Raw genomic sequence first — 14,515 nt, 5'->3', positions numbered from 1 at the left:
GACAGACAGACAGACAGACAGACAGACAGACAGACAGACAGACAGACAGACAGACAGACAGACAGACAGACAGACAGACAGACAGACACTGGAACACAGACAGACAGACAGACAGACAGACAGACAGACAGACAGACAGACAGACAGACAGACAGACAGACAGACAGACAGACAGACAGACAGACAGACAGACAGACAGACAGACAGACAGACAGACAGACAGACAGACAGACATGACAGATCAGACAGACAGACCAGACAGACAGACAGACAGACAGACAGGACAACAGCCAGAGTGAGACAGCAGACGGGTGACAGGACAGACAGACTGGAGCAGTGCATCGACAGGGTCTCCCAGCCAGACAGACAGACAGACAGACAGACAGACCAGAGACAAGGTGGAACACAGGGGGACACTGCAGACAGACAGACAGACAGACAGACAGACCAGACCTGTCTGACTGAGACAGACAGACAGACACTGGAACACAGACAGACACAGACAGACAGACAGACAGACACAGACAGACAGACAGACAGACAGACAGACAGACACACAGACACACACAGACAGACACACAGACAGACACTGGAACACAGACAGACAGACAGACAGACAGACAGACAGACAGACAGACAGACAGACAGACAGACAGACAGACAGACAGACAGACAGACAGACAGACAGACAGACAGACAGTTAAACTATGATAAAAGAAGCTAAGCCAAGTGAGGCGTATGTGTGGGGCTGGAGCAGTGCATCGTGGGTCTCCCAGCCTGCGTAACCATAACGACCAATCCTGTCTGCTGAGGTGGGGAACTTAAACTAACCTAATGTATACTATGCTATGCTAAGCTAAGCTAATGTACGCTATGCTAAACTAAACGAATGTATACTATGCTATGATAAGCTATGCTACGTTTACGCTAAACTAATTCCCCTACGTGGATAAATAGAGTTGTTATATCTCCTTCCAGGTGTGTACTCCAGATGGCAGCGTGGCGGACGGGGAGATACTCGACCACAAGAACGGGACATATGATTTTGTTTACACTGTAAACAAGGAAGGGGAGTTCTCATTGGCTCTCCGGCTCTATGACCAGCACATCAAAGGAAGTCCCTTCAGTCTCAGAGTTACCAGGTCCCCGGACCCTGAGGTAAAGAGAGAGAGAGCGAGAGAGCAAGAGAGAGAGAGAAGAGAGAGAGAGAGAGAGAGAGACAGAGAGAGACAGAGAGAGAGACAGAGAGAGAGAGAGAGAGAGAGAGACAGAGAGAGAGAGAGAGAGAGAGAGAGAGAGAGAGAGAGAGAGAGAGAGAGAGAGAGAGAGAGAGAGAGAGAGAGAGATTGTCATGTTTTTTTAGGACGACTCCCAGATTTTTCAACCATTTCTGGAAAACCTGGGAGTTTTGCGAATGTTAACCAGAATTTTGTAACTCACTGTCTTACTGTCTACCGTTCATGTTAAATGTCTCTTCCAGGTGTCTCCCCCCACCACCACAGCCACCTCTCTGGCGGCCACCGCCACCCCGTCTACAGGCTCCTCTGAGGGGGCTAAGAGGAGAGGAAAGTCCCCTGGGTCCGGGAGTAAGAAGAAAGGGTCCAGGAGGACAGGCAGTGCCCTGGGGACACCCAGACGCAAAGAGAACCCCATCGAAGATGACCTCATCTTCAGGATCGGTGAGAGACAGAGAGATCTACATTTATTTTATTTTTTAAACTTATTTTCTCTCTTGTCTCTTATCACCCACTCTCTCTCCCTTCTTTCTCCCTCCTCTCTCCTTCGCGTTCTCTCTCTGCCTCTAGTTTGTCCATTAATAAGGTGTGTCTGTGCTTCAGGTACCAAGGGGAAGAATAAAGGAGAGTTCACTAACCTGCAGGGTGTGTCGACGTCCTCCAATGGCAGGATTCTAATAGCAGACAGCAATAACCAGTGTGTTCAGGTAAATACACACACACACACACACACACACACACACACACACACACACACACACACACACACACACACACACACACACACACACACACACACACACACACACACACACACACACACACACACACACACACACACACACACACACACATACACACACAGTGGCAGAATTTTGATCGTTTGATTGTTTGTGTGTGTGTGTGTGTGTGTGTCCCAACGGACAGATCTTCTCTAATGACGGCGAGTTTAAGAGTCGTTTCGGGGTGAGGGGCCGGTCGCCAGGGCAACTCCAACGACCAACGGGTGTGGCCGTTCACCCCAACGGTGACATCATCATCGCCGACTACGACAACAAGTGGGTCAGCATCTTCTCCAGCGAGGGCAAGTACAAGGTGAGCATACAGGGGTTATACAGGGGACATACAGGGGACATACAGGGGTTATACAGGCATTTACATTTACATTTAAGTCATTTAGCAGACGCTCTTATCCAGAGCGACTTACAAATTGGACAGGAGACATATAGGGGTTATACAGGAGACATACAGGGGTTATACAGGGGACATACAGGGGACATACAGGGGTTATACAGGGGACATACAGGGGTTATACAGGAGACATACAGGGGACATATAGGGGACATACAGGAGACATACAGGGGACATATAGGGGACATACAGGAGACATACAGGGGACATACAGGAGACATACAGGAGACATACAGGACACATACAGGGGACATACAGGGGTTATACAGGGGACATACAGGGGTTATACAGGAGACATATAGGGGTTATACAGGGGTTATACAGGGGTTATACAGGGGACATACAGGGGACATATAGGGGTTATACAGGGGACATACAGGGGTTATACAGGGGTTATACAGGGGACATATAGGGGTTATACAGGGGTTATACAGGGGACATACAGGGGACATACAGGGGTTATACAGGGGACATACAGGGGTTATACAGGGGACATACAGGGGTTATACAGGGGACATACAGGGGACATATAGGGGTTATACAGGGGTTATACAGGGGTTATACAGGAAACATACAGGGGTTATACAGGGGACATACAGGGGACATACAGGGGTTATACAGGGGACATACAGGGGACATACAGGGGTTATACAGGGGACATACAGGGGACATATAGGGGTTATACAGGGGACATACAGGGGACATACAGGGGACATACAGGGGTTATACAGGAGACATACAGGGGTTATACAGGGGTTATACAGGGGACATACAGGGGACATACAGGGGTTATACAGGGGACATATAGGAGACATATAGGGGTTATACAGGGGACATACAGGGGACATACAGGGGACATACAGGGGACATACAGGGGTTATACAGGGGTTATACAGGGGACATACAGGGGTTATACAGGGGACATAGCAGCACCCACCTGTAGCACACTCTCCAGCAAGTATCTCTCTATATCTCTACTGCCAATGACTGGAACGAACTACAAAAATCTCTGAACCTGGAGACTCATATCTCCCTCACTAGCTTTAAGCACCAGCTGTCAGAGCAGCTCACAGATTACTGCAGCTGTACATAGCCCATCTATTATTTATCCCAAACAACTACCTCTCCCCCTACTGTATTTATTTATTTTACTCCTTTGCACCCCATTATTTTTATTTCTACTTTGCACATTCTTCCACTGCAAATCTACCATTCCAGTGGTTTACTTGCTGTATTGTATTTACTTCGCCACCACGGCCTTTTTGTTGCCTTTACCTCCCTTATCTCACCTCATTTGCTCACATTGTATATAGACTTATTTTTCTACTGTATTATTGACTATGTTTTGTTTATTCCATGTGTAACTCTGTGTTGTTGTTTGTGTCGAACTGCTTTGCTTTATCTTGGCCAGGTCGCAGTTGTAAATGAGAACTTGTTCTCAACTGGCCTACCTGGTTAAATAAAGAGTTATATATATAAATACCTGGTTAAATAAAGGGTTATATATATAAATACCTGGTTAAATAAAGAGTTATATATATAAATACCTGGTTAAATAAAAGGTTAGGGTTATATATATAAATACCTGGTTAAATAAAGGGTTATATATATAAATACCTGGTTAAATAAAGAGTTATATATATAAATACCTGGTTAAATAAAAGGTTAGGGTTATATATATAAATACCTGGTTAAATAAAGGGTTATATATATAAATACCTGGTTAAATAAAGGGTTATATATAAATACCTGGTTAAATAAAGGGTTATATATATAAATACCTGGTTAAATAAAGGGTTATATATATAAATACCTGGTTAAATAAAGGGTTAGGGTTATATATATAAATACCTGGTTAAATAAAGGGTTATATATATAAATACCTGGTTAAATAAAGGGTTATATATATAAATACCTGGTTAAATAAAGGGTTAGGGTTATATATATAAATACCTGGTTAAATAAAGGGTTATATATATAAATACCTGGTTAAATAAAGGGTTATATATATAAATACCTGGTTAAATAAAGGGTTATATATATATATATAAATACCTGGTTAAATAAAGGGTTATATATATAAATACCTGGTTAAATAAAGGGTTATATATATATACCTGGTTAAATAAAGGGTTATATATATAAATACCTGGTTAAATAAAGGGTTATATATAAATACCTGGTTAAATAAAGGGTTATATATATATATATATAAATACCTGGTTAAATAAAGGGTTATATATATAAATACCTGGTTAAATAAAGGGTTATATATAAATACCTGGTTAAATAAAGGGTTATATATAAATACCTGGTTAAATAAAGGGTTATATATATATATATATAAATACCTGGTTAAATAAAGGGTTATATATATAAATACCTGGTTAAATAAAGGGTTATATATATAAATACCTGGTTAAATAAAGGGTTATATATAAATACCTGGTTAAATAAAGGGTTATATATATAAATACCTGGTTAAATAAAGGGTTATATATATAAATACCTGGTTAAATAAAGGGTTATATATATAAATACCTGGTTAAATAAAGGGTTAGTGTTATATATATAAATACCTGGTTAAATAAAGGGTTATATATATAAATACCTGGTTAAATAAAGGGTTATATATATAAATACCTGGTTAAATAAAGGGTTATATATAAATACATGGTTAAATAAAGGGTTATATATATAAATACCTGGTTAAATAAAGGGTTAGGGTTATATATATAAATACCTGGTTAAATAAAGGTGAAATAAATCAAATAAAAAACATACAGGGAACTATTCTATTTTCTGATCTGTCAGGCCAAGCTGTCCTCTGATTGGTTGAGTTATCTGTCTGTCAGGCCAAGCTGTCCTCTGATTGGTTGTGTTCTCTCTCTGTCAGGCCAAGCTGTCCTCTGATTGGTTGTGTTCTCTCTCTGTCAGGCCAAGCTGTCCTCTGATTGGTTGTGTTATCTGTCTGTCAGGCCAAGCTGGGCTCTGGTAGGCTGATGGGACCGAAGGGCGTGTCCGTGGATCAGAACGGTCACGTGATCGTTGTGGACAACAAGGCATGCACCGTCTTCATCTTCCAGCCAACCGGCAAGCTCGTTACTAAGTTCGGTAGCCGCGGCAACGGAGACAAACAGTTCGCAGGTGAGTTGATGTGGATGATGAAGATGATGCTGATGATAGTGATGATGATGATGAAGGCTTCATGGTACTTCCATCACTCTCCTCTCTCCTCCTCCTTTCTCCTCCTCTTCTCCTCCTCTTCTCCTCCTCTCCTCCTCCTTTCTCCTCCTCTTCTCCTCCTCTTCTCCTCCTTTCTCCTCCCCTCCTCCTCCTTTCTCCTCCTCTTCTCCTCCTTTCTCCTCCTCTTCTCCTCCTCTTCTCCTCCTCTCCTCCTCCTTTCTCCTCCTCTTCTCCTCCTTTCTCCTCCTCTTCTCCTCCTTTCTCCTCCTCTCCTCCTCCTTTCTCCTCCTCTTCTCCTCCTCTTCTCCTCCTTTCTCCTCCTCTTCTCCTCCTTTCTCCTCCTCTCCTCCTCCTTTCTCCTCCTCTCCTCCTCCTTTCTCCTCCTCTTCTCCTCCTTTCTCCTCCTCTCCTCCTCCTTTCTCCTCCTCTCCTCCTCCTTTCTCCTCCTCTTCTCCTCCTTTCTCCTCCTCTTCTCCTCTTTTCTCCTCCTCTTCTCCTCCTCTTCTCCTCCTTTCTCCTCCTCTTCTCCTCCTTTCTCCTCTTCTCCTCCTTTCTCCTCCTCTCCTCCTCCTCCTATCCTCTCCTCTCCTCTTCTCCTTTCTCCTCCTCTTCTCCTCCTTTCTCCTCCTCTTCTCCTCCTTTCTCCTCCTCTTCTCCTCCTCTCTTTCGACCAGGTCCTCATTTTGCGGCAGTCAACAACAACAATGAGATCATAGTGACAGACTTTCACAACCACTCAGTCAAGGTAACTAACTTCTCAGGTCCATCAGACACTTCCAAACAACGCCTCAAATATGACCGCCGTTAACCCAGTAGAATGAACCCATCCTGACCATCGTTAACCCAGTAGAATGAACCCGTCCTGACCATCGTTAACCCAGTAGAATGAACCCGTCCTGACCATCGTTAACCCAGTAGAATGAACCCGTCCTGACCATCGTTAACCCAGTAGAATGAACCAGTCCTGACCATCGTTAACCCAGTAGAATGAACCCGTCCTGACCATCGTTAACCCAGTAGAATGAACAAGTCCTGACCATCGTTAACCCAGTAGAATGAACCCGTCCTGACCATCGTTAACCCAGTAGAATGAACAAGTCCTGACCATCGTTAACCCAGTAGAATGAACCCGTCCTGACCATCGTTAACCCAGTAGAATGAACAAGTCCTGACCATCGTTAACCCAGTAGAATGAACCCGTCCTGACCATCGTTAACCCAGTAGAATGAACCAGTCCTGACCATCGTTAACCCAGTAGAATGAACCCGTTCTGACCATCGTTAACCCAGTAGAATGAACCCGTCCTGACCATCGTTAACCCAGTAGAATGAACCCGTCCTGACCATCGTTAACCCAGTAGAATGAACCCGTCCTGACCATCGTTAACCCAGTAGAATGAACCCGTCCTGACCATCGTTAACCCAGTAGAATGAACCCGTCCTGACCATCGTTAACCCAGTAGAATGAACCAGTCCTGACCATCGTTAACCCAGTAGAATGAACCAGTCCTGACCATCGTTAACCCAGTAGAATGAACCCGTCCTGACCATCGTTAACCCAGTAGAATGAACAAGTCCTGACCATCGTTAACCCAGTAGAATGAACCCGTCCTGACCATCGTTAACCCAGTAGAATGAACAAGTCCTGACCATCGTTAACCCAGTAGAATGAACCCGTCCTGACCATCGTTAACCCAGTAGAATGAACCCGTCCTGACCATCGTTAACCCAGTAGAATGAACAAGTCCTGACCATCGTTAACCCAGTAGAATGAACCCGTCCTGACCATCGTTAACCCAGTAGAATGAACCAGTCCTGACCATCGTTAACCCAGTAGAATGAACCCGTCCTGACCATCGTTAACCCAGTAGAATGAACAAGTCCTGACCATCGTTAACCCAGTAGAATGAACCCGTCCAAGAACAAGAATGAAAACCCTGACCATCTTAACCCAGTCTCTGAACCCGTCCAAGAACAAGAATGAAAACCCTCTCTCTCTCTCTCTCTCTCCCCTCTCTCTCTCTCTCTCTCTCTCTCTCTCTCTCTCTCTCTCTCTCTCTCTCTCTCTCTCTCTCTCTCTCTCTCTCTCTCTCTCTCTCTCTCCTCCTCTCTCTCTCTCTCTCTCTCCCTCTCCCTCCCTCCCTCCCTCCCTCCCAGGTGTTCACCCCAGAGGGAGAGCTGCTGCTGAAGTTTGGATCTAACGGAGAGGGCAACGGTCAGTTTAATGCTCCTACAGGCGTGGCCGTCGATGTGAATGGGAACATCATTGTAGCTGACTGGGGCAACAGCCGTATACAGGTATAGTTTAATATATATATATATAGATATACAGTACCAGTCATACAGGTATAGTTTTATATATATGGTCCTTCTGTAGCTCAGTTGGTAGAGCATGGTGCTTGTAACGCCAGGGTAGTGGGTTCGATCCCCGGGACCACCCATACGTAGAATGTATGCACACATGACTGTAAGTCGCTTTGGATAAAAGCGTCTGCTAAATGGCATATATTTATATTATATAGATATATATATATATAGATATACAGTACCAGTCATACAGGTATAGTTTTATATAGATATATATATATATAGATATACAGTACCAGTCATACAGGTATAGTTTTATATAGATATATATATATATAGATATACAGTACCAGTCATACAGGTATAGTTTTATATAGATATATATATATAGATATACAGTACCAGTCATACAGGTATAGTTTTATATATATATATATTGTAATGCAACAGCAGGGAACAGGTCTCGAACCCTCAACCTTCTAGCCCGAGGTCCGGCGCCCTATCAACTGTGCCGCAAAAGCATGCTCGCGTGGCAGAGTCGATTTCCGAGCTTATAAACCCAGGGTCGTTACAATATATATATCATATACAGTATATGGACATCATCGTAGCCGGCTGGAGCAACATCTGCATGCAGTACACTACCGGTCAAAAGTTTTAGGACACCTTCTCATTAAAGGGTTTTTCTTTATTTCGACTATTTTCTACATTGTAGAATAATAGTGAAGACATTAAAACTATGAAATGACACATATGGAATCATCAAGTAACCAAAAAAAGTGTTAAACAAATCAAAATATATTTTATATTTGAGATTCTTCAAAGAAACCACCCTTTGCCTTGATGACAACTTTGCACACTCTTGGCATTCTCTCAACCAGCTTCATGAGGTAGTCACCTGGAATGCATTTAAATTAACAGGTGTGCCTTCTTAAAAGTTAATTTGTGGAATTTATTTTCATCTTAATGCGTTTGAGCCAATCAGTTGATTTGTGACAAGGTAGGTGTGGTATACAGAAGATAGACCTATTTGGTAAAAGACCAAGTCCATATTATGGCAAGAACAGCTCAAATAAGCAAAGAGAAACGACAGACCATCATTACTTTAAGACATGAAGGTCAGTCAATATGGAGAATTTCAATAATGTTTTTTCCAAATGCAGTCGCAAAACCATCAAGTGCTATGATGAAACTGGCTCTCATGAGGACCGCTACAGGAAAGGAAGACCCAGAGTTACCTCTGCTGCAGAGGATAAGTTCATTAGAGTTCCCAGCCTCAGAAATTTCATCCCAAATAAATGTTTCACAGAGTTCAAGTAACAGACACATCTCAACATCAACTGTTCAGAGGAGACTGCGTGAATCAGACCTTCATGGTCGAATTGCTGCAAAGAAACCACTACTAAAGGACACCAAGAAGAAGAGACTTGCTTGGGCCAAGAAGCATGAGCAATGGACATTAGACCGGTGGAAATCTGTCCTTTGGTCTGATGAGTCCAAATGTGTTTTTTTCTCATTCCAACCGCCATGTCTTTATGAAATGTAGAGTAGGTGAACGGATGATCTCTGCATGTGTGGCTCCCACCATGAAGCATGGAGGAGGAGGTGTTATGGTGTGGGGGTGCTTTGCTGGTGACACTCAGTGATTTATTTATAATTACATTTACATTTACATTTAAGTCATTTAGCAGACGCTCTTATCCAGAGCGACTTACAAATTGGTGCATTCACCTTATGACATCCAGTGGAACAGCCACTTTACAATAGTGCATCTACATATTTTAAGGGGGGTGAGAAGGATTACTTTATCCTATCCTAGGTATTCCTTAAAGAGGTGGGGTTTCAGGTGTCTCCGGAAGGTGGTGATTGATTCCGCTGTCCTGGCGTCGTGAGGGAGTTTGTTCCACCATTGGGGAGCCAGAGCAGCGAACAGTTTTGACTGGGCTGAGCGGGAACTGTACTTCCTCAGTGGTAGGGAGGCGAGCAGGCCAGAGGTGGATGAACGCAGTGCCCTTATTTGGGTGTAGGGCCTGATCAGAGCCTGGAGGTACTGAGGTGCCGTTCCCCTCACAGCTCCGTAGGCAAGCACCATGGTCTTGTAGCGGATGCGAGCTTCAACTGGAAGCCAGTGGAGAGAGTGGAGGAGCGGGGTGACGTGAGAGAACTTGGGAAGGTTGAACACCAGACGGGCTGCGGCGTTCTGGATGAGTTGTAGGGGTTTAATGGCACAGGCAGGGAGCCCAGCCAACAGCGAGTTGCAGTAATCCAGACGGGAGATGACAAGTGCCTGGATTAGGACCTGTGCCGCTTCCTGTGTGAGGCAGGGTCGTACTCTGCGGATGTTGTAGAGCATGAACCTACAGGAACGGGCCACCGCCTTGATGTTAGTTGAGAACGACAGGGTGTTGTCCAGGATCACGCCAAGGTTCTTAGCGCTCTGGGAGGAGGACACAATGGAGTTGTCAACCGTGATGGCGAGATCATGGAACGGGCAGTCCTTCCCCGGGAGGAAGAGCAGCTCCGTCTTGCCGAAGTTCAGCTTGAGGTGGTGATCCGTCATCCACACTGATATGTCTGCCAGACATGCAGAGATGCGATTCGCCACCTGGTCATCAGAAGGGGGAAAGGAGAAGATTAATTGTGTGTCGTCTGCATAGCAATGATAGGAGAGACCATGTGAGGTTATGACAGAGCCAAGTGACTTGGTGTATAGCGAGAATAGGAGAGGGCCTAGAACAGAGCCCTGGGGGACACCAGTGGTGAGAGCGCATGGTGAGGAGACAGATTCTCGCCACGCCACCTGGTAGGAGCGACCTGTCAGGTAGGACGCAATCCAAGCGTGGGCCACGCCGGAGATGCCCAACTCGGAGAGGGTGGAGAGGAGGATCTGATGGTTCACAGTATCGAAGGCAGCCGATAGGTCTAGAAGGATGAGAGCAGAGGAGAGAGAGTTAGCTTTAGCGGTGCGGAGCGCCTCCGTGATACAGAGAAGAGCAGTCTCAGTTGAATGACTAGTCTTGAAACCTGACTGATTTGGATCAAGAAGGTCATTCTGAGAGAGATAGCGGGAGAGCTGACCAAGGACGGCACGTTCAAGAGTTTTGGAGAGAAAAGAAAGAAGGGATACTGGTCTGTAGTTGTTGACATCGGAGGGATCGAGTGTAGGTTTTTTCAGAAGGGGTGCAACTCTCGCTCTCTTGAAGACGGAAGGGACGTAGCCAGCGGTCAGGGATAAGTTGATGAGCGAGGTGAGGTAAGGGAGAAGGTCTCCGGAAATGGTCTGGAGAAGAGAGGAGGGGATAGGGTCAAGCGGGCAGGTTGTTGGGCGGCCGGCCGTCACAAGACGCGAGATTTCATCTGGAGAGAGAGGGGGAGAAAGAGGTCAGAGCACAGGGTAGGGCACTGTGAGCAGAACCAGCAGTGTCGTTTGACTTAGCAAACGAGGATCGGATGTCGTCGACCTTCTTTTCAAAATGGTTGACGAAGTCATCTGCAGAGAGGGAGGAGGGGGGGGGGGAGGGGGCGGAGGATTCAGGAGGGAGGAGAAGGTGGCAAAGAGCTTCCTAGGGTTAGAGGCGGATGCTTGGAATTTAGAGTGGTAGAAAGTGGCTTTAGGAACAGAGACAGAGGAGGAAAATGTAGAGAGGAGGGAGTGAAAGGATGCCAGGTCCGCAGGGAGGCGAGTTTTCCTCCATTTCCGCTCGGCTGCCCGGAGCCCTGTTCTGTGAGCTCGCAGAACAGGGCACACTTAACTAGCATGGCTACCACAGCATTCTGCAGCGAAATGCCATCCTATCTGGTTTGAGCTTAGTGGGACTATCATTTGTTTTTCAACAGGACAATGACCCAACACACCTCCAGGCTGTGTAAAGGCTATTTGACCAAGAAGGAGAGTTATGGAGTGCTGCATCAGATGACCTGGCCTTCACAATCACCCGACCTCAACCCAATTGAGATGGTTTGGGATGAGTTGGACTGTGGAGTGAAGGACAAGCAGCCAACAAGTGCTCAGCATATGTGGGAACTCCTTCAAGATTGTTGGAAAAGCATTCCAGGTGAAGCTGTTTGAGAGAATGCCGAGAGTGTGCAAATCTGTCATCAAGACAAAGGGTGGCTACTTTGAAGAATCTCAAATATAAAATATATTTGGATTTGTTTAACACTTTTATTGGTTACTACATGATTCCATATGTGTTACTCCATAGTTTTGATGCATTCACTATTATTCTACAACATAGAAAATATTAAAATAAAGAAAAACTAAAGATAGTAAAAAAATCAAAATCAAAATAAAAATATCCAAAATAAATAAATAGTAAAAATAAAGAAAACCCCTTGGATGAGAAGGTGTGTCCAAACCTTGGACTGGTTCTGTATATTTCATGTATCAGTATATCGACGGAGGCAACAGCAGCATGCAGGCACACATATATATAATGTATTCTGAATACTTCAGAAAGTATTCACACCCCTTGACTTTTTCCCCCATTCTGTTGTGTTACAATCTGAATTTAAAATAGATAGTTTTCTTCTCAGCCATCTAAACTTGTGGAGGCGGTTTTTTTTGGGGGGGGGGGGGGCGGCTCATAATAATGGCTGGAATGGAGTCGAGGGAATGGCATCAAACACCTGGAGACCATGTTTATGATGCATTTCATACCATTCTACCCTTTACACTCCAGCCATTAACACAAGCCCATCCTCCCAATTAAAGTGATACCAACCACCTGTGATCTACACACAATACCGTATATTGACAAAACATGTTTTTTAGAAATGTTTGCAAATTTATTGGAAATGAAATACAGATATATCTCATTTACATAAGTATCCTCCCCCTCCAGGTGTTAATTTACATAAGTATCCTCCCCCCTCTTCTCCAGGTGTTAATTTACATAAGTATCCTCCCCCTCCAGGTGTTAATTTACATAAGTATCCTCCCCCTCCTCTCCAGGTGTTAATTTACATAAGTATCCTCCCCCCTCCTCTCCAGGTGTTAATTTACATAAGTATCCTCCCCCTCCTCTCCAGGTGTTAATTTACATAAGTATCCTCCCCCTCCTCTCCAGGTGTTAATTTACATAAGTATCCTCCCCTCCTCTCCAGGTGTTAATTTACATAAGTATCCTCCCCCTCCTCTCCAGGTGTTAATTTACATAAGTATCCTCCCCCTCCTCTCCAGGTGTTCATTTACATAAGTATCCTCCCCCTCCTCTCCAGGTGTTAATTTACATAAGTATCCTCCACCCTCCAGGTGTTAATTTACATAAGTATCCTCCCCCTCCTCTCCAGGTGTTAATTTACATAAGTATCCTCCCCCTCCTCTCCAGGTGTTAATTTACATAAGTATCCTCCCCCTCCTCTCCAGGTGTTAATTTACATAAGTATCCTCCCCCTCCTCTCCAGGTGTTAATTTACATAAGTATCCTCCCCCTCCTCTCCAGGTGTTAATTTACATAAGTATCCTCCCCCTCCTCTCCAGGTGTTCATTTACATAAGTATCCTCCCCCTCCTCTCCAGGTGTTAATTTACATAAGTATCCTCCCCCCCCCATAAGTATCCTCCAGGTGTTAATTTACATAAATATCCTCCCCTCTCCTATCCAGATGTTAATTGACATAAGTATCCTCCCCCTCTCCTATCCAGATGTTAATTGACATAAGTATCCTCCCCCTCTCCTATCCAGATGTTAATTGACATAAGTATCCTCCCCCTCTCCTCTCCAGGTGTTAATTGACATAAGTATCCTCCCCCTCTCCTCTCCAGGTGTTTGACGGTAGTGGCTCCTTCCTGTCCTATATCAACACATCAGCTGACCCTCTCTACGGACCTCAGGGTCTGGCTCTCACCTCTGATGGACACGTGGTGGTGGCCGACTCTGGAAACCACTGCTTCAAGGTCTACAGATACCTACAGTAGTGGGAGGGAGGGAGGGAGGCGTGTAGAGATGGACAGAACTACTGTTCAAAGGTCTACAGATACCTACAGTAGTGGGAGGGAGGGAGGGAGGCATGTAGAGATGGACAGAACTACTGTTCAAAGGTCTACAGATACCTACAGTAGTGGGAGGGAGGGAGGCGTGTAGAGATGGACAGAACTACTGTTCAAAGGTCTACAGATACCTACAATAGTGGGAGGGAGGGAGGGAGGCGTGTAGAGATGGACAGAACTACTGTTCAAAGGTCTACAGATACCTACAGTAGTGGGAGGGAGGGAGGGAGGCGTGTAGAGATGGACAGAACTACTGTTCAAAGGTCTACAGATACCTACAGTAGTGGGAGGGAGGGAGGCGTGTAGAGATGGACAGAACTACTTTTTCAGGGTCTACAGATACCTACAGTAGTGGGATGGAGGGAGGCGTGTAGAGATGGACAGAACTACTTTTTCAGGGTCTACAGATACCTACAGTGAACTTAAACGATGGCCAATAAAATCAGTTCTTCTCTCTGCTCTGACGACATGTCACTTATCTGCAATACTATTGGCCAGAGGAACAAAGCGAGAACATCTATTGGCCAACTTCAAAACAGACCTGGGACCTAACTCTCGACTCGCCAGACACGGCTCAATATGAAACCAACGTCAACCTGTTTATCT

The 14,515-nt window shown here is 44.9% G+C and overlaps 1 protein-coding gene across 1 annotated transcript in view; it reads left to right on the top strand.

Moving 5' to 3' along the window:
* LOC124013881 (tripartite motif-containing protein 2-like) overlaps positions 1–13,837 on the top strand; it is a 35,185-nt gene extending 21,348 nt beyond the window's left edge. Inside the window, exons 7-15 of the mRNA XM_046328432.1 lie at positions 791–812; positions 979–1,158; positions 1,481–1,679; positions 1,839–1,942; positions 2,163–2,330; positions 5,405–5,573; positions 6,287–6,357; positions 7,769–7,909; positions 13,685–13,837. Coding sequence (XP_046184388.1) covers positions 791–812; positions 979–1,158; positions 1,481–1,679; positions 1,839–1,942; positions 2,163–2,330; positions 5,405–5,573; positions 6,287–6,357; positions 7,769–7,909; positions 13,685–13,837 — 1,207 coding nt within the window. The remainder of the gene's footprint in view (positions 1–790; positions 813–978; positions 1,159–1,480; positions 1,680–1,838; positions 1,943–2,162; positions 2,331–5,404; positions 5,574–6,286; positions 6,358–7,768; positions 7,910–13,684) is intronic.
* Positions 13,838–14,515: the final 678 nt, after the last annotated feature.

The sequence above is a fragment of the Oncorhynchus gorbuscha genome, linkage group LG25 (assembly GCF_021184085.1).
Source record: "Oncorhynchus gorbuscha isolate QuinsamMale2020 ecotype Even-year linkage group LG25, OgorEven_v1.0, whole genome shotgun sequence".
Taxonomy (NCBI): Eukaryota; Metazoa; Chordata; class Actinopteri; order Salmoniformes; family Salmonidae; genus Oncorhynchus; species Oncorhynchus gorbuscha.
The sequence above is the reverse complement of the archived record's forward strand: the minus strand, read 5'-3'. Positions and strand labels throughout refer to the sequence as shown.